This window comes from Microtus pennsylvanicus, chromosome X (genome assembly GCF_037038515.1).
Source record: "Microtus pennsylvanicus isolate mMicPen1 chromosome X, mMicPen1.hap1, whole genome shotgun sequence".
Classification (NCBI taxonomy): Eukaryota; Metazoa; Chordata; class Mammalia; order Rodentia; family Cricetidae; genus Microtus; species Microtus pennsylvanicus.
The window spans coordinates 36,984,664-37,003,202 of record NC_134601.1 but is presented as its reverse complement, the minus strand read 5'-3'; the positions used below and the strand labels follow the sequence as shown (position 1 = coordinate 37,003,202).

Below are 18,539 nucleotides of genomic sequence, written 5' to 3'. Positions count from 1 at the left end.
AAGGTTTGACACCCCTATCTGGCCTCTATGGGCACCAGGTACTACAAGGGATACCCAGGCAAAACACTCATACGCATTTTTTAAAAAAAAATCACAAAACAGTGAACTGAGAATGGCCAGAATTCTGACATTTTTAAAAAGAAATTTCAGCCAACTGATATCATTGAGCTACTCCATATTTCCAAAGAGAAAATGCTTTGTGTCTAGTGCATGTATGGACTAAATGCTGTTTACCAATATAACAATTTTATTTGTTCCTCAAGGTTAAATTATGGTTCAGCAGCAACTCCTCTGAGACCATGTCCAATATACTTTCCACTTCATATTTTTGTTTTGTTTTGCTTTGTTTTTTGAGACTACATCCTATGCCACTGAGGTTGGCCTGGAACTCACTATATGCACTCACATCCCAGGCGCTGTGATTACATCCCTGTCCTGGAAAACTGCTCTCCTCTCACAGTATTTGCTTTTAAATGTAATGTTTCTTCATCCCTAGAACAATCCATACTCACATTTTTCTTACAAGTGCTAAAAATATGGCAACCTTCAATATGACCGAAATTAGCTGTGAATCTTTTGAAATTGTTTCACCTCCATAACTGAAATAAATGGACCTACGTATTCTGAGACTGGCTTCTAAGAATGGCATTCAAGGACTAGAGAGATGGTTCAGCGGTAAAGTGTTTGCTGTGCAGGCTTGAGGACCTGAGTTCGGATTCCTTAGCACTTATGTAAAAAAGACACAGGAGGTAGGTAGTGGGCCCTTGTACTGAAAGCACTGAGGAGGCAGAAACAGGAGACTGGGGCTCGCCAGTCAGCCAATCTAGCCAAATAGGCAAGCTCCAGTTTCAGCTAGACCCTCTGTCTTTTTTTTCCCCTTCATAGCTTCAGAGCCTGTCCTGGAACTCACTCTGTAGGCCAGGCTGGCCTCTGTAAACAGAGCCTGGAATTCAGAGATCCACCTGTCTCTGCCTCCCGAGCACTGGTATTAAAGGCTTCTAAATTTCTTCTAACCTTAGTTTTATTTTTTATCCATCAAACTTTTCCCTTTAGATCGTATTCCACCAATATCCTGTCATACTAACAAGTACAAAATAATTCTAAAAACAAGATACTCAAGCTGTCCTATATTGATAGATGTTCATTTTCAAATTTGATTTCATACCTGCTACTTTTAAAATCAGCTATAAGCAAAAAATGGCCTGGTATATATACATTCCACCCAGAGTATACTAGATTGAATACAAATACAAATTCCTGCCATTGTCAAATATAAGAATATGATATCAAGAAATATGGAAAGTCAAATAGAAATGACACCTAAAACAGAATATGGAATAAGAAGTGGACTTTATTCTTTTTTTCCAAGAGCATCCGTCACTTTAGTGCTTAAGCATAGTTGCCAAACTGCCATTTTTTTCTCAGTAGCAACCATACTATTTGCCTAGGAGGAAAATTTCACTCAGTTTCTTGTTGTAGGAGGCCACTTATTCATTCCCGGCTGCCCAGACTTGAAATAACAGCACAGAAACCATATTATTTGTAAAACTGTTTGGCCAATAGCTTAAGTGTATTTCTGGCAAACTCATATCTTAAATTAATCCATCTCCATTAATCTGTGTATCTACACAAGTCTGTGGCTTACCAGGTCAAGTTCTGGCATCTGCCTCTGGCAGGGCTACATGGCTTCTCCCTGACTCCGCCTTCTTTATCCCAGCATTCAGTTTAGTCACACCCTCCCCAGCTGAGTTCTGCCTTGCTATAGGCCAAAGCAGTTTCTTTATTCATTAACCAATAAAAGCAACACATTGACAGAAGGACTTCTCACACCAGTTTTTGATAGTGCCCTGGACACTAACACTTTGCCAGAATAGTCAAGGTCAAGGCTAATATGTGTACAGCATTGTAGAAGAGACTTATCTTAGTGCACACCTTTAATACTAGCACTCAGGAGGCAGAGGCAGGCAGATCTCTGTGAGTTTGAGGCCAGCCTGGTTTGCAGAGTGAGAGACACCTGTCTTGAAAAACAAAACAGAAAGACTTATCTCGTTTAAAATACTACTCAATCATCATTACTAATCCTTATACTTCAAATGCCACAAAACCTAAGCACATTTTAGCAATCAGACTTAAAAGAGCGTCAAAGAGATTAGACACTTTAGTACAACAGAGGCAAATATAATTTAGCTTGCACTCCAGGCAACTGGTTAGGTCTAAGGGTATGATTTAAGAATTGGACTCACACTTGGTAGTTGTGGTGTACACCTTTAATCTCAGTACTCAGGAGACAGAGGCAGGAGAATCTCTGTGAGTTTGAGGCCAGCCTGGTCTACAGAACTAGTTCCAGGACAGCCAGGGCTATACGGAAACCCTGTCTTGAAAAACAAACAAACAAAAATATGAGTTAATTAAATAATGCTAAATCACAAGTCAGCAGCAATGAGGGTTGTTTTAAATGTATGGGCAATTTAAGAAGTGCTGCGGACCTGAAATTAGTGGTGATTCTGTTTAGCATGGATTGGGATGCAGGACATCTTACTGTGTCTTGGCTCATATGTGGAGGAGGTGAAAGGACAACTTTCAGGAATCAGATCTCACCTTCTATCATGTGGGCCCAGGGGATCCATTTCAGGTTACCAGGCTAGGTGATGATATGTGCCTTTACTTACTGAGCCATCTTACAGGCTCATGATTCTGGTTTTCTATGATGTATAAAAGCTGAAGTCAAGTTTATCAGTATTCCACCTCTTAAAAATGATTTGGATCTAGTATTTTTTGTCTTAATTGTGTTGATATTTATTTTGCTTTTAGAGAAAGAGGGAGAACAAATGAAGCTGAGTGGATAGGATCTGGGAGGAGTTGGGGGAGAAAAAATATGATCAAATTGTATTGCATAAAAAATTAAATAATGACTAAAGAAGAAAAACTTCAGTATAACTCAAAAAAACTCTGTAAAATACTTTTCTTCCTGACTTATTGAGACAGGCTCTTATGGAAACCAGGCTAGGCTCAAGCATGACCTGGAATTCCTGATCCTCCTATGTCTGCCACTTAAATGCATGTTACAATAACTGGCTTTAAACCAATTTTGAAATAACTTTAGATTAACAAAATAACAACAACAATCATACAGACTGTGTTAATCTTCACCCAGCTATAACTAATATCATTTTATATATCTACCTAAACATTTTTCAAAGTAGGAAATTAACAATGGTTATTAGTGTTGAGTCATAGCACATAATGTTGAGTTTCATAGACAATTTCTTTGATTTTTTTAAAGTTAAATTTTTATTAGAAATTCAGTCAAGAAAGAAAGAAAGAAAGAGAGGAGAAAGAAAGAAAAAAGAAACAAACAAAGAGATTAAGTCAGTCTAAAATTAACCAGGCAATAGTGGCACACACTAATCCCAGAACTCCAGGGGCAAAAGTAGGTGGATCTCTATATGAGTTCAAGACCAGCCTGGTCTACAGAGCGAGTTCCAGAACAATCAAGACTGTTACACAAAGAATCCCCGACCCAGAAAAAAAAACATAAATAAATGAATAAATAAATAAAGTCTAAAATTATATTGTCACTTCACTTCCACTAGGGGGGCTCAACTCTAGGAGTTCAGGTACAATTCAGACTTCTTCCTAGCTAATCAGAGCAACAGGCTGGTTGGGAAAACAGAACCGTACGCTTTAAGATAGCTATAGTTTTCATGCTCAGAACCTTATGCACAGCTGAAACTGGGGTACAGAAGTTCTTCAGTGGTTAACAGAAGTAGAAAGTCTGGGAGGATAGACACAAAGCAAAAATCTCTTAAACATTCCCAGTAACCTTAAAAAATTATTAGTGTGTGTGTGGGTGTGTGTGTGTGTGTGTGTGTGTGTGTGTGTGTGTGTGTGAATATATGCACACACAAAGCCAAGGAATGATGTGTAAACATTAGAGTACAAATTGCAAGAGCAATTCTTCTACCCAATAGATCGAGATTAGACTCTGGCAGTCAGGACTGCCAGCAAATGCTTTATCATGTGAGCCATCTGCGAAGCCTCCTCAACCCGTACCCTCATTTCATTTTTGTAGCTTCTGCATTCATTGTTTTCAACAACTAATATGTGCAAACAGCCTATTTTTAAAAGTAAGTAAGTAAGTTCCTTACCTTGGAGACGACTCTATATGTTTCTTTTCTTGCATATGTTTGTTTCCATAACTTATTTACTTATAGTTTTAATCATGTAGTTCTTCTAGGTTTTGGATTCCTGATTCTGCTGTCCCTAGCTTCTAAGAGCTGGGATTACAGTGTCTGCCACAACCACACCTGGCTGCTCTACCTTGTTTCCATAGTTATAATATACAACTGAAATAATGAAACAGCCATGTTTTCTCCAAGGAGCAATTACAATATAGGATAATATGGGAAAGTCATTTCATAGTCTTCTAACCAAACCACTCTGGAACACAATCCCTAACCAACTATGGAAATTTTGTGTCAACTAGTTTTGGCTAGGATTTCTGAGCCAATTTAGTCCAAACTACAAATAACTGATAACTAATTTTAATCAAGGGATTATTCACCACCTTTAAGTAGATGCCCAATATAGAGAAAAGTTCAATGCAAGTATAGGCCAGACCAAGGAATATGTGTATTCTTTATATTTTTAACACTATCTTGTGAGATATGACTTCAAAATTAGAATTTAGCAATGAAATGGGACATGAGATAAAGGTTAGCTTTCTTAGAAAATTATTTTAAAATATTTTTAAAATTTAGAAAAGCCATATGGAATTGTTGGAAAGCGGATGTCATGTATTTCAAGCTTTTGTTCTTAAAACAGTGCCTCTTTTTTCATTTTTAAAATATTTTGCTTAATTTTTATTTTGTTTAAAAATCAGAGCAACAAATCCCCGTCTGTTCCCTCGGGCAATTCCAAGAAATCCCTTCAGTGGAAGCTAGCTGACACACATTGCCCCCTCCCCCTGTTTTGTCTTGGTAGCTTTTGGAATAAGGGCCTCAGCCATTGCATTCCTGTTTTAACGTCTAAAGAAGTCATGTGACCATTACCCTCGGGGCATCAGACACTTAAGGCATGTGATGTCAATGGCCTGTGTGGGACCTCAGCCATTAAGTTGCAATTCACAGTAAACATCTCCGGGATAAATTTTTAGACTCTCAAACACATAGCGATGTTGAAATGGAGCAAATGCTGACTGTTCCGTAGATTTTAACTTTATCTACATCTTCTAACTACTGTGGCCACGCAAAGCCCTCACCCAGTCTACATTACCCCTAACAGGAAGAAAAGTAGCAGCATCCCTTCTGTATGGTCCTATACAGTTAGGCTCCCCAATTCAAATCCAAGTTAGACCTGAACGACTTGGGTAGTTAAGTTACACAGCTCAAGTGAAAATCAAGAAGTCTTTAGGATGGAAAGTGTCAGCCAAGCTGTAACAGCTAGGGCCTGGAGCCAGGCGGAGGTTCGGAACCGCCAGCACTTGACCAAGCAGAAAGGCAGCAGCAACTTTGGGACTGGCGACCCGCCAGGGCGGGGGTAGTCTGTGTCCCCAGGCCTCTCATTAGGTCGCTAAAGTAAGGCGGGTGGAGAAAAGTAAACACAGGCAAGTGCAGCTGTGCCAGGGAATGGGGTTCCAGCCACCCTGTTTGCTCAACCTCCCAGGGATCCTAAGCGGTCCCCGGTGCCGAAGCTGGGCTGGTGAGCTCTGGGTTGCAGAGCCTGAGCAGTTAGGACGCCAGGGGACCGCCAGCGCGTGGCTAGGGAAGAGAATCGAAAGATACCTCTGGGCTAGCCTGGAGAGGTTTGCAACGGAAAGAAAACAAAAAACAACAACAAAAAAAAAAACTGCTTACTCACAGGGAGTCGCGGCGCGGTCCCGACGCCCAGGGTAAGAAATAGAGAGGTGAGCAGGCGGAAGGTGGGCAGCCAAGGCCAGGTTCCTTCCAAGGGCCACCGCACCCTCTAGGCGTCCCTCCCTTCCAGGAGCCACGGGGTCCTCAGGAGCCCGCTGGGTCACCCTTAGCAGTTGACCGGAAACTAGCTGAAGGCAACCTAGGCTGAGGGCTCCGGGATTTCCCAGTGGCTGAGGAGGGAGGGAGGGATGGATTGGGGAATGGCAGTAGCTGGGAAAGGACGGCAGAGGGAAGTTAGGCACACGGTTTCCACTCCAGGGCAGTTGCTGCCTTAGGGAATCTGGGTAGGGGTTGGCTTCCAGGACCGAGAACCTCCCGCCGGCGGTGGGCAACATGTTAAGAGTAACCAGAGAGCAGGCACAGTAAGCAGAAAAAGTAGTGGCAGCGGGTGAGGGATAAGGAACCCTTTGGAGCTCTCACCCACCCTGGAGGCAAAAGATCGTCCTGGAGCCTCAGACCCCAGATGAAATTTTCCTCCGTCTCCCCCTTTGCCCAACCCCCGCCTTCTGGTGCAAGGCACGTTCCTGCTGAGGTTCCGGGAGATGCTCTCGCCAGGACCCACTCTTGCCCACGCCCAGAAAACCCTTTTCCCCTCGCGCTGGAGCTGGAAAGCACTTACGTAAAGTCGCAGACTCGTGGATCTGGCCCGAAAGCTTCCCACCAAGCACTCAGACAACTTCTGGCCCTAGGAATCTCTGCAGCTGTGGTTCTAAAGCCAGCGCTCCCTCCCCTGCTGCCAGCCCCCTCCGCCCTGCGGCAGCAGCCATTGGCTCGGGTGGTGTTCACCAGCGGCCTGGGAACCAGGAAGGGGATTGGGCCAGGAGCCTGTCACATCAACTGGGCTGGGAGCTGAGAGACTAGGCAGAGGGATGGACACTCAGGAGAGATGAGAACTGGAACTCTGTGTTTGCAAGTCTTATTCTTCACTCCCTACCTGATGTAAGAACTGCTTATAAATCTATAGTGTCTGGCTTGGGATACATGTTTTTAAAAAAATTACTGAAATAAATGTAAGGTTAGGGGTTTCGGATCGTGTTTGAATGTTGCCTATTTACGTCAGCTATGGGGATGAAGGTGAAGTTTTTCTCTTCATTAAGAAGTTATAGTACAAAATGTTGCTCTGTCCAGACCTGGCGCCAAAGAACTTTGCGGGGGAAACCTCTATCCACTTTCCCTTTGTTTCTGCCTGATACGTTTTGAGAGAGGGTCACACTTTGTAGCCAAGGCTGGCCTCAAATTGGTGATCTCAGGGCTCAACCGTCTAGTACTGGGCTAACCTCCTAGCGCTACCACGCCCATTTCATCATAGTCAGGGCAAGGCCCATGTGTATTTGGCTCCAGCCAAATGAATTGTTGGCTTAAATCACCTGTCTGGTAGCTTTGTACTTGAAGCGGGAGAGGTAGGTGAAAGAATGAAGAGGCAGTAGAAATCCCTTGACTGCATTGCAAGAGTCACTAGGTCTTCTCCGCGTCTTGGCCCCTGAGAAAACTTGGAGACCTGTGTGAGAGCTGTGTGGTTTCATTTTATCTTCTCCCTTGCCCAAAGTCCCGCCTCCTTGTCACTGTCACTACACGTTTCCCCTCAGGGTCTCTTCCAATCGGCTGCTCATCCTAGGTCCAAAATCAGCCTGGAGGCCCAAAGGTGAAAATTTCCCCTGAATCCTGTCTAAATTGAATTGTAGGAGAGAACAGTAGGAAAAAAAAATCATCACCATTCCAGCCCTAAACATTTTTGTTGTTGTTCAGGAGGTCTGCGCTTGATAAGTTTGGTAAAAATTTAAAGTTGGTTCAGTTAAGTTCTGTGTTACATATGCCAGGAAAGAATTGGAAAACAGGAGAAGCTTAAAACTTGGATGCAAGTGCCAGTGAGATGGCTTAGTGGGTAAAGACACTTGTCAAACCTGTCTACCTGAGTTCCAACCCTGAACCCAAAGGATGGAAGCAGTGAACTGCTCTATGTGACCTCCATTCTTGGGCCTTGGTGCGTGCACACACACATACACACACACACACACACACACAAGTAAATAAATAAACATAATGTTTTAATTAATGCAAATTATATGCTATATGAAATCTTTTCAAAGATTTTATTATAGAAAGTATAAAGGTAAAATTAATTTAAATAATGTATGCTTTCCTCCAATATGTTTAAATGCTTTCATCATTGTGCTTCTCTATCGAATACTTACTGTGAATTTTCCCAGAGAAACTACTCTATTCTGGGTGTGGCATTTTATACCTGTGACCCCTGGAAGGGCAGGATGAAAGAGGATTGCTAAAATGTTCAGAGCTAACCTGTGCTACACAGTGAATTGAAGGCAAAGAGAATAGGGGAGGGTAGGACTTGTAGTGAATCCAAGGCTTTTTTTTTTTTTTGGCTTAAAGACAGGGTTTCTCCATGTATTCCTGGCTGTCCTAGAGCTGACTTTATAGACCACACCAGGCTAAAAGAGATCTGCTTGCCTCTGCCTCCCAAGTGCTGGCATTAAAGGCAAGTGCTACCACCTTGGCTCTAGACCTTCTTAAATGAGGGGGGTACACAGTGCCTACAAACTAGAATAGCAGGCAAAGACTTGGCACTGGAGAAAATGGTTAATTATTAGTCAATGATTAGCCAACTATGAGACCTTAGAAAAGGCCCAGAAAGGTGAATAATGAGAGTGCACTCGTGCTTTTAAGAGACATTAAATTTCTGTTATGTGTCACATTGCACTGAGTCAGGCAGGGTGGAGCATGCAGTGTGCTATCCCGCACATTTACAGGAGGCTCCAGAGTGAGATTCCTAGTTTTCCGTAATTAGCCCAAGGCTTGGTATGGTCACTGACACACTTTACACTCCATTTTTGGACACACTAAATAGGAAAGTTTGGTTCTCTACCTTTACTATGCCCATCACTACTGAACAATTCCCACCCACTTTTGAGGTAGAATCACTAATGTCACAACAGTGCATCAGGTTTCTGGCAGTGTTCCAGTACAGGGGAGTTTGTCTAGTTGAGCTTTATATTTGATTTTACTTTACTTTTCTAGTTCCAGAATTTAAAATAAGGCAGAGAGGACAGCAAGGTGGCTCCATGGGCAAAGGCGCTTGCCACAAGGTCTGAAGATGTGAGCTCAATTCCAGAAAGTGGTGGAAGAAGAGAACCTAATCTTCAAAGGTGTCCGCTGACTAGCACATAAGGTCACCTCACAGGTGAATTGCACTGGAATGTGTATAAGCACATGCTTATGAATGAATTAACTGTAAAATAAAATAAGACAGACTGTAGCAATGCTGCGATGTAGAATAATGGCACTTATCTCTAGCCCCAGTGCTCATGAGGCAGATGCTAGTTTGGGCTACAGAGTAGAAAACTTCTCTCAAAAAAGGTAGAAAAAAAGTTTTAAATGTTAAGTGTATGTTTTATTTACAGGTATCTGGTTCTTAGTAAAAACAAACCAAAACCTTATATACCTGGGAAGGTAGTATATTTGGTAAGGTATTTTCCTAGAATTGGGAAGCCCTGAAGTGAATCTCTGCCTGAAATCCTAACAAGTTGGAGATCTGGGCAGGAGGTTCAAGGTCATCCTTGGCAGTAGTAAGCAAGGCCTGCCTGGGGTACTTTAGGCCCTGTAAAACAAACAAAACAGAAACCATCTTGTCCATTTTCAGGTTTTATTTGTATGCCCTTGTGTGGAGGTTAGAGGATCACCCCAAGCAACACGACTAAAGAGATGGTGCTACACATCTTTTCTTTTCTTTCTGCGTGTATGCATGTGGCGTGTGTGTGTGTGTGTGTGTGTGTGTGTGTGTGTGTGTGTGAGTGGTCACGTGTAGTGGTAGAGTTCTTTGTTTTTTAAGGCAGGTTTCAGGCTGAACCAGAACTTAGGCAGCTTTTCCCAGGGATCCTGTCTCTACCTCCTGAGCACCAGGATTTTCAGGAATTTGCTACTTGCACCAGCAAGAGCTTTATCCAAAGAGGCATCTTCCCAGCTATGCTTTTTTTTTAAAGACCTCTAACTGGGATTCCCATGTTTGCCAGACCTGCCCTTTATCAACTGAACTATCTTTCCACCACCTCTAAAAGTCTCCAAGTTCAGTCAAAAGAGGTGGGGTGTGTCAATGGTAGAATGTTTCCCCACAGGGAACGGCACACGGGATTAATCCTCAGCACCAAAACAAAGAATCCTCTACACAACACACACACACACACACAAACCCTCAGTCAAGCTTCACCCTTTAATGGCAGTTTAGCAGTGCATACTTTTAAAACCATGGTGTGATACCTCATTACCTCAGTAATTCCCAAGAGATAATGTGAGCCTTATGCACACAGAAGCAAACTTTTGGATTGTAGTTGAGATTCCTGTTTGACAAGCCCAACAGTATAACCCCAGTAGAAATCCTTTGTAATGCGTACCACGAAGATAGGCAAAGATATAGCCAAGCTACCTTTCATTCCAAGGGTATTTTCAAAGGTCAGCATTTTGATCTCTGGAGCCTCACTCAGGGAGAGGTGTTTTTAGACTGCTTTCTTTCCTTTCTGCCCTTTCACTCTGTGAATTGAACACACAGAGGATAGTTTACAAAGGTAACCTAAAGTTGCTGGTTTTCTTATCTATGTAAATCACCCTGCCCAGATGCTCTTTGGTGTCCCCTCAGGTGCTTGCAGGCAGGTGATAGGCTCTAAGTCCTCTAACAGCTCCTTACAAAGTCCTCTGGTCTGTAGAAATTCAGTGAATGTTTATTGTACTAATGGTTATTTTATGGGTCTATTCTTGTAAAACAATAGTAAGGAAAAGCTGTGTATAGGTCTCTTAGGACCTTGTGAATCAATAACCTGGTGTTTTTAGCTCTTTCCCTCTGTCTCCAATTTTCTATCCATCACAGCTTTGTGATAGATAACCTCAAATCAATATCATAAAAAGTTGAAAGCATTTCCTCCTATCCTTCTTGAAGCTCATAAAAGGATTCAATTTCTCTCTTAGGTTTTTTTCTCTGTCCATTCTACCTTTCTCCATGTGTGTTTCCATTTTCATTATTGCTTTTCCCAATACCTTTTCAATCTAGTAAACAGGTTTTCTCTGACATTTTCTGAGGGTTTTGGTCTGTATGGTCCTATACCAATGTGTTTGATGTTATCTTATAACTTATTTTGTTATTGAAGAGTAAATTAGGACGGGGCAGGACCTAGGACTTACCACAGGGCAGGGAACCCTGACTGCTCTTTGGACTGGAGAGAGAGGGGGAGAGGAGTGGGGGAAAGGGGAGAGGGGTGGGAGGAGGGGGAGAAGAGTGGGAGGAGGGGGAGGGAAAGGGGAGGCTGGGAGGAGGTGGAAATTTGTTTTTTTTCTTTATTCTTCTTTTATCAATAAAAAAAATTATGTTAAAAAAAAGAGTAAATTAAAAAATAAATTATTTAATCTGGCATGGTGCTGCTTGCCTTTAGTCCTAGAACTTGGGAGGCAGAGGCAGGTAGATCTCTGAGTTTGAGGCCAACGTGGTCTACAAAGAAAGTTGTTAGGATTCAGGCATTATGCTGGCCCCTGTCACCTGGCAAAATAAACCCAGGCAGTACCCTGGCCAACCCAGGGTCCTATGGCTGTGACATCACTACATATGTACACAGGTACAAAGGTTCCTTTAAGAGAGAAGCTCTCCCCACTCCCCCTCTCTGTTTTCTGGCAGCTCTTCTGAAGAGTCAGACTGATCCTTGCCTCTTCTTCCTCTCTGAGTTTCTCTTTCTCTCTTCCCTTCCCCACTCCCTTTAGCTCAATAAAACTCCCACATAAGTTCTTCCTGCACGGTGTATTTGTCTCCCACCCATGGTGAGGCCTCTGGCTCCCACCCTACAAGGTCCTCTTTGCACCGTTTTACACGAAGAGTTTAAAAACAGATAGGGCTACACAGAGAAAACAAAACAAAATAAAATAAAAATACTATTAGTAATTTAATAAAAGGTCTTGAAAGATAATGGCTCAACAAGTAAAGAAAGGTGTTTGCTACCAAACTAAATAACCTGAGTTGGATACCTGGGACCCACATGGTTGAAGGAAAAATGTCAACTGACTTCCATGGGCATGACAGCATGCACAACTGAGCTCACACACAATTTTTTTTCTTTTTTGAGACATTTTCTCTGTGTAACTCTAGCTGTTCTGAAACTTGCTCTGTAGAGCAGGCTGGTCTGAAACTCAGAGATCTGTGCCTGCCTCTGACTCCAGAGTGCTGGGATTAAAGGGGAGTGCCATCCCCATATGGCAATAATAAATTAATACATATAAAAAGTTGAAAACTAATAATAAATTAAGAAAATGGTATCATTCTTTCTATACTTTATTCCAATGTAATTTGATTACAAAAACTTTATATAATAGAATCTTAAGAGAATCTTGGTCAGTTAAATACTAAATTATTTATCAAACAGATTTACTCTATTGGTTTTAAGTTATAGGACGTTTTTGTTTGTTTGTATTTGAGATTGAACTTGAGGCTTTGAGCATAGCTGGACAAGCACTCTACTTTAGAACCACACAGAGTCCCAGTCCCAATTGCATCAGTTAATTGTAGCTATTTCACAATTTAAATTTCACAATTTCAAGAACTCAATATTTTTCTCGGTCGTAGTGGCACAACACTCAGGAGACAGAGACAGGCAGATTTCTGAGTTCAAGGCTAGCCTGGTGTACATGGTGTGTTCCAGGACAGCCAGGACTACACAGAGAAACCCTGTCTCAAAACAACAAAAAAACAAAAATGAAAACCATCATTATTTTTAACAATTATGTCTTATATGAGAATTGTATTCTGTGTATAATGCATTAGATTCTTGGACTAACTCTTGATTCTGTATTTCTATTTATCATGTTCTGACACATCATTTTTATTAAAATGAGGTGTGATTTTAAAGATTTCTCAGGTAATTAAAATATTAGTCATGGAGTAAATCTTGGTAGAGCTGGAAAAGTCTTTAAATCATTTTGAACCAGAGAGCGATAATTTCAATAAGCAATCTTATTGTTTAATGAAGACTGCTTTTCACGTTTCCAACTCAAAATAAAAACATATATGAATCATGGATGCTAATTCTTTAACTCGGCATTTGTGAAATATTTTTCTAGCTGCAGAGGTTACACTGAGTGTGAAGGTCTTGTAATGCAAGCCGGTTGTTCCATAGACATTTTGTCAAAAAAATTACTGAGACATATCTGTAGCTACTTAAGAATTTTGTTGAAACTAAGAATAAAAAGCAAAAGTTGGTTGAAATACATTTGATAGGCTTTGGGCATTTTAAACCAACATTAGCTTTCTATTCTACAGCTTCACTGAAAGTCATTGTCATCATTGGGTGGGTTAAAATTTCCAGTGTCCCTGTGCCCCTTGTCTTTGTTGTCTGTTAAAAGATTGATTTAAGCAATGGGCATGGGGATACACACCTGTGATTCCAGTAATTTGGGAGGCTGAGGTAGCAGCAATGAAGGTTTGATACCAGCTTAGGCAAAGTTGTCCTTCCATGACCTAACTAATAAATAAATAAACAGCTAAATAAATGAGTGGGTGAATCTATGACTATTCTTTTATAAGTGCTTGCTAGGTACTACCCTTGAATTATCCTAAGAAGAATGAAAAAAGCATATTTGCAGAACACAAAGACTTAGTCTTCTAATACTAGTTCAATGGCAAAATCAACGCAAGTGAAATAATGAGAAAACAATGTAAGATAAACTATATTGAATGCATGTTTTAGGGATTATGAAAACAATGTATGAAAATAGCAGGGCTGAAACCCCTAGAGGATGTTCCTTTGTGGCAAGCTCAAGGGGGTTTGGAAAAAGGGTAAAACATTAAAAGCTAAAAAGAAGCTTCAGAAGTCCTCTTATGATGAAAAAAGGGGGGTTTTAAGTGTGTTTTTGGGATTGGGCTTCCTTTCTGGCCTCCTAGGTTTCCATTTGCAAAACAAAAGCTAGGGATTTGCCCAAAGTAAAGGACTCCTGATACCATCAATGGGTAAACAGATTGCTTGAGCTGTCATCTATTTAATCCATTGAAAAGATAAATTACCAGGGGTGCCAGACCTCCTCCTATTTGCCAGATTCAGTCAACTGTGAGCAGCAAATATCTTTGGATTTTATCTTTTACTAACCACATAGAGTCCTTTTCCCTTGTCACTGTTATTTTCTAAATAATACAACTGCCATTTTATCTAATGATTTAAAGTACACTATAGGATTCGCATAGGTTAGACGCAAAAGCAAGAGTCCAGCAACCAATCTACAGATGTGCGCTGGAGACTGTATTGGACGTACTTACTGTAGAAACATAAAACACTTGTGACTCTTGTCTTACAATCATTGAATACTACATTATAGAATGTCTTGGTTTTGTCTACAGATATTTTGTGTTACTTTTTATATGGGGCTATTAAGTACCTAATGCTGTCTACCTAATTGACACATACTACATTTTGTTTTTATTTTTATTTTTATTTTTTTTTAGGTATTAAGAACTTTTTTTTAACATTTTTTTATTGATAAAAGAAGAATAAAGAAAAAAAAACAAATTTCCACCTCCTCCCAGCCTCTCCTTTCCCTCCCCCTCCTCCCACTCTTCTCCCCCTCCTCCCACTCTTCTCCCCCTCCTCCCACCCCTCTCCCCTTCCCCCCACTCCTCTCCCCCTCTCTCTCCAGTCCAAAGAGCAGTCAGGGTTCCCTGCCCTGTGGTAAGTCCTAGGTCCTCCCCCCTCCGTCCATATCTAGGAAGGTGAACATCCAGACTGGCTAGGCTCCCACCAAGCCAGCAGATTGCGTAGGATCAAAACTGCGTGCCATTGTCCTTGGCGTCTCATCAGCCCTCATTGTTCGTCATGATCAGAGAGTTCAGTTTTATCCCATGCTTTTTTGGTAATACTCCAGCTGGCCTTGGTGAGCTCCCAGTAGATCAGCTCCACTGTCTCAGTGGGTGGGTGCACCCCTCGTGGTCCCGACTTCTTTGCTCATGTTCTCCCTCCTTCTGCTCCTCATTGGGACCTTGGGAGCTCAGTCCAGTGCTCCAGTGTGGGTCTCTGTCTCTATCTCCATCCCTCGCCAGATGAAAGTTCTAAGATGATATGCAAGATATTCGTCAGTATTGCGCTAGGATGGGGTCATTTCAGGTTCCCTATCCTCAGCTGCCCAAGGAACTAACTGGGGACCTCAGCTTGGGCTCCTGGGAGCCCCTCTAGGGTCAATTCTCCTGCCCACCCTAAAGTGGGTCCCTTAACTAAGGATTGTGGTTCCGTGCTCCCCTATCCAACCTTCCTTTATCCCAATCCTCCTATTTCCCCAAGTCCCCCCTCCTTCCCTTCTACCTTTTCTCTCCCCATCTCCCCTTACCCCCTTCCCACCCCACCCCCAAGATCCCACTTTTCTCCCCGGCAATTTTGTCTACTTCCCTTATCCAAGAGGATAACGATAAGTTTTTCCTTGTGTTCACCTTCTTACTTAGCTTCTTTAGGTTCGCCAATTGTAGATTCTGTGACCCCTATTTATGGCTAGAAACCAATTATGAGTGAGTACATCCCATGTTCTTCTTTTTGGGTCTGGGATACCTCACTCAGGATAGTGTTTTCTATTTCCATCCATTTGCATGCAAAATTCGAGAAGTCATTGTTTTTTACCGCAGCGTAGTACTCTAGTGTGTATATATTCCATACTTTCTTCATCCGTTCTTCCATTGAAGGGCATCTAGGTTGTTTCCAGGTTCTGGCTATTACAAATAATACTGCTATGAACATAGTTGAACAAATGCTTTTGACATGTGATAGAGCATCTCTTGGGTAAATTCCCAAGAGTGGTATTGCTGGGTCCAGGGGTAGGTTGATCCCGAATTTCCTGAGAAACCGAAACACTGACTTCCACAGTGGTTGCACAAGATTGCATTCCCACCAGCAATGGATGAGGGTACCCCTTCCTCCACAGCCTCTCCAGCAAAGGCTATCCTTGTTGTTTTTGACTTTAGCCATTCTGACAGGTGTAAGATGGTATCTCAAAGTTGTTTTGATTTGCATTTCCCTGATGGCTAAGGAAATTGAGCACGACCTTAAGTATCTTTTGGCCATTTGAAGTTCTTCTGTTGAGAATTCTCTGTTCAGTTCAGTGCCCCATTTTTGAATTGGGTTAATTAGCATTTTAAAGTCTAGTTTCTTGAGTTCTCTATATATTTTGGAGATCAGACCTTTGTCTGTTGCGGGGTTGGTGAAGATCTTCTCCCAGTCAGTAGGTTCCCTTTGTGTCTTAGTGACAGTGTCCTTTGCTTTACAGAAGCTTCTCAGTTTTAGTAGGTCACATTTATTCAATGTTGCCCTTAATGCCTGTGCTTCTGGGGTTATACCTAAGAAGCGATCACCTGTGCCCATCTGTTGTAGGGTATTTCCCACTTTCTCTTCTATCAGGTTCAGTGTTTTCGGGCTTAAGAACTTTTTAAAAAATAAAACAGAGTCTCTCTATGTGGCCCTGGTTTGTCTGTAGCTCACCTAGATCCTCCTGCCTCTTCCTCTTGAATACTGGAATTAAAGGCACATGCAACTATGCCTGGTATTGTTTTATTTTAAAAATTATTATTATTATTACTATCATCATCAGTATCATCATTATCACTACATGTTTCACTGTGTCTAAATTCTGGGTTGCCTTGAAAAGTCAGCTTGCATCAGAAAAATGAGAATTGCCTTTTCTTCACCAACCCAATACTATGACCACCAAATACAGCCCATCCAAAACGTAATCAGGAAAGCTACTGAGTATGCCAGTGCATACATACAGTGAATACCTGTAGAATTTAGTTGACTATTTCCAGGAGTTTGCTCTCTCCTGCCAACATGAGTTCCAGACATGGAATTCAGGTCATCATTAGGCTAGCACTGCAAGGTTTTTGGCAACTGAGACATCTTGCTGTCCTTTTTTGTTTGTGTTTTGAAATCTGTCCTTGCGCTGTAGCCTAGGTTATCCTGAAACTCAAGGTGATATTCCTGGTTCAACTTCTTAAATACTAGGATTGTAACACTTTGCTTTTAGAAGGCATATGAATAAGGCTGTAACTTGTAAGAATGTCAAGGTAGGTGAGCGTGCTACCCTCTATTGATCAACTTGTGTGTCTAGGTTATAAAATATTGTTTTGAGTGAAATATTTGAATTGAAATCTTAACCAGAATGTAAATTTCAACCACTGAAGGTTTCAGGAAAAGAAAGTTCTGCTAAAGATATCTTGAATAATGTTGGGAATAAATCATAAAGCACATTTAAAAACCCATAATCATCATGCTTTGGGGTCTTAAAGAAATTATGGCTTATCTGTTAGAACTGGGTGTTTAATTCTTGAATATGTTCAGAACACATTTTGGAGAAGTTCAGAGTCTGTGTCTCTTTTTCTTGGGAGTATGCCTGTGTGTGTGTGTAAGAGAGAAAAAGAGAGAACATACATACATAATCATTTAAAATACTATCACTATTTACTATTTCTGCAACAATTCCAATGTTTCAATATTTGATCTGTATCTACTAAATATGCAAAATAACATACTAAAAACAAAGATACTGACAATGTTGAATAAGTGGATGAACTTTGCACAATCGAGCTAACTCAAAATAAAGCCAGCTACAAAGATCATGTGTTGTTATGATTCTAGTTACATGCAATTTACAAAAAAAGGAAGCTAGTGGTTTCTAAGGAGGAGAAGAGTTGGAGGAAAATAAAAAATTGGAGCTCATGGAGGAAGGGGTTCCTTTTAGGGCAATGGTTCTCAACCTGTGGGTTGCAACCACTTGCATACCAGATATCCTGTATATCCGACATTTACATTACATTAACAGTAGCAAGATCCATTAACAGTAGCAAATTTACAGTTACAGTTATGAAGTAGCCATGAAGTAATTTTATGTTTAGGGTCACTACAACATGAGGAACTGTATTGAAGGGTCACATCATTAGGAAGTTTGAGAACCACTGCTCAAGGGTTTGAGGGAAAAGATCTAAAAATAGATTGTGTTTGTTGCACAATGAATTGGCTAAAAACTATTGAGTTATACCCTTAAAAAGTGAACTGTATGGTATAAAAGTTAAATCTCAGTAAAACTGTTGCTGCAAGAGAGCGGGGGAGGGAGAGAAAAAGGAAGACAGAGTGTGAATGAGGGATAGGGGAGCTTAGGCACAAGGCAAACAATACTAATGAGACCACAGCATGACTGCAGAAAACAAGTAGTAGATCTGAAATCACAAGATGTTTCTGAACTCATAGAACTCAAAAGGTCCCTTGAAGATAAATAATCTATTTCTTGATCAGTGTGAACCCCTGTTTGGCAGATATTGAGAAAAAAATGCAATTCAGTTTACCAAAATTAAGAGTTAAGATAAATGTTACAAGATTATTTTAAATTAAACTGGAAGCAGTATTCTGGTAGCAAAAGATGACATGTTTTTTCTTTAATATTTTTAGAACAGTTTGAGTCACCATATGACAAGCAATTCAAAGATTTAAATCATAGACCATTTTTAAATGTAACTTGCAGTTATAAAGTTAATTGGATATTTGTCTAAATATCGGAGGGGTTCTATTACAAATGTCATAGAAGGCTTACCTACAAGAATTTTTGCTGGCACCGGGCAAC

At 41.1% G+C, this 18,539-nt stretch overlaps 1 protein-coding gene across 4 annotated transcripts in view; it reads right to left on the bottom strand.

The window, feature by feature from the left end:
• The window catches only part of LOC142840185 (plastin-3), a 92,200-nt gene extending 85,397 nt beyond the window's left edge, over nucleotides 1-6,803 (bottom strand). Inside the window, exon 1 of one of the 4 annotated variants that reach the window (XM_075956750.1) lies at nucleotides 6,535-6,803. Coding sequence is in view for 1 of the 4 variants with exons in the window: in XM_075956747.1 (XP_075812862.1) it covers nucleotides 5,860-6,250 (391 nt within the window). In the remaining 3 variants the exon portion in view is untranslated. Of the gene's footprint in view, nucleotides 1-5,859; nucleotides 6,492-6,534 lie in introns of those variants that run through there. The other 3 variants (XM_075956752.1, XM_075956747.1, XM_075956748.1) reach the window with 3 other exon arrangements.
• Between the last annotated feature and the right edge of the window lie 11,736 nt (nucleotides 6,804-18,539).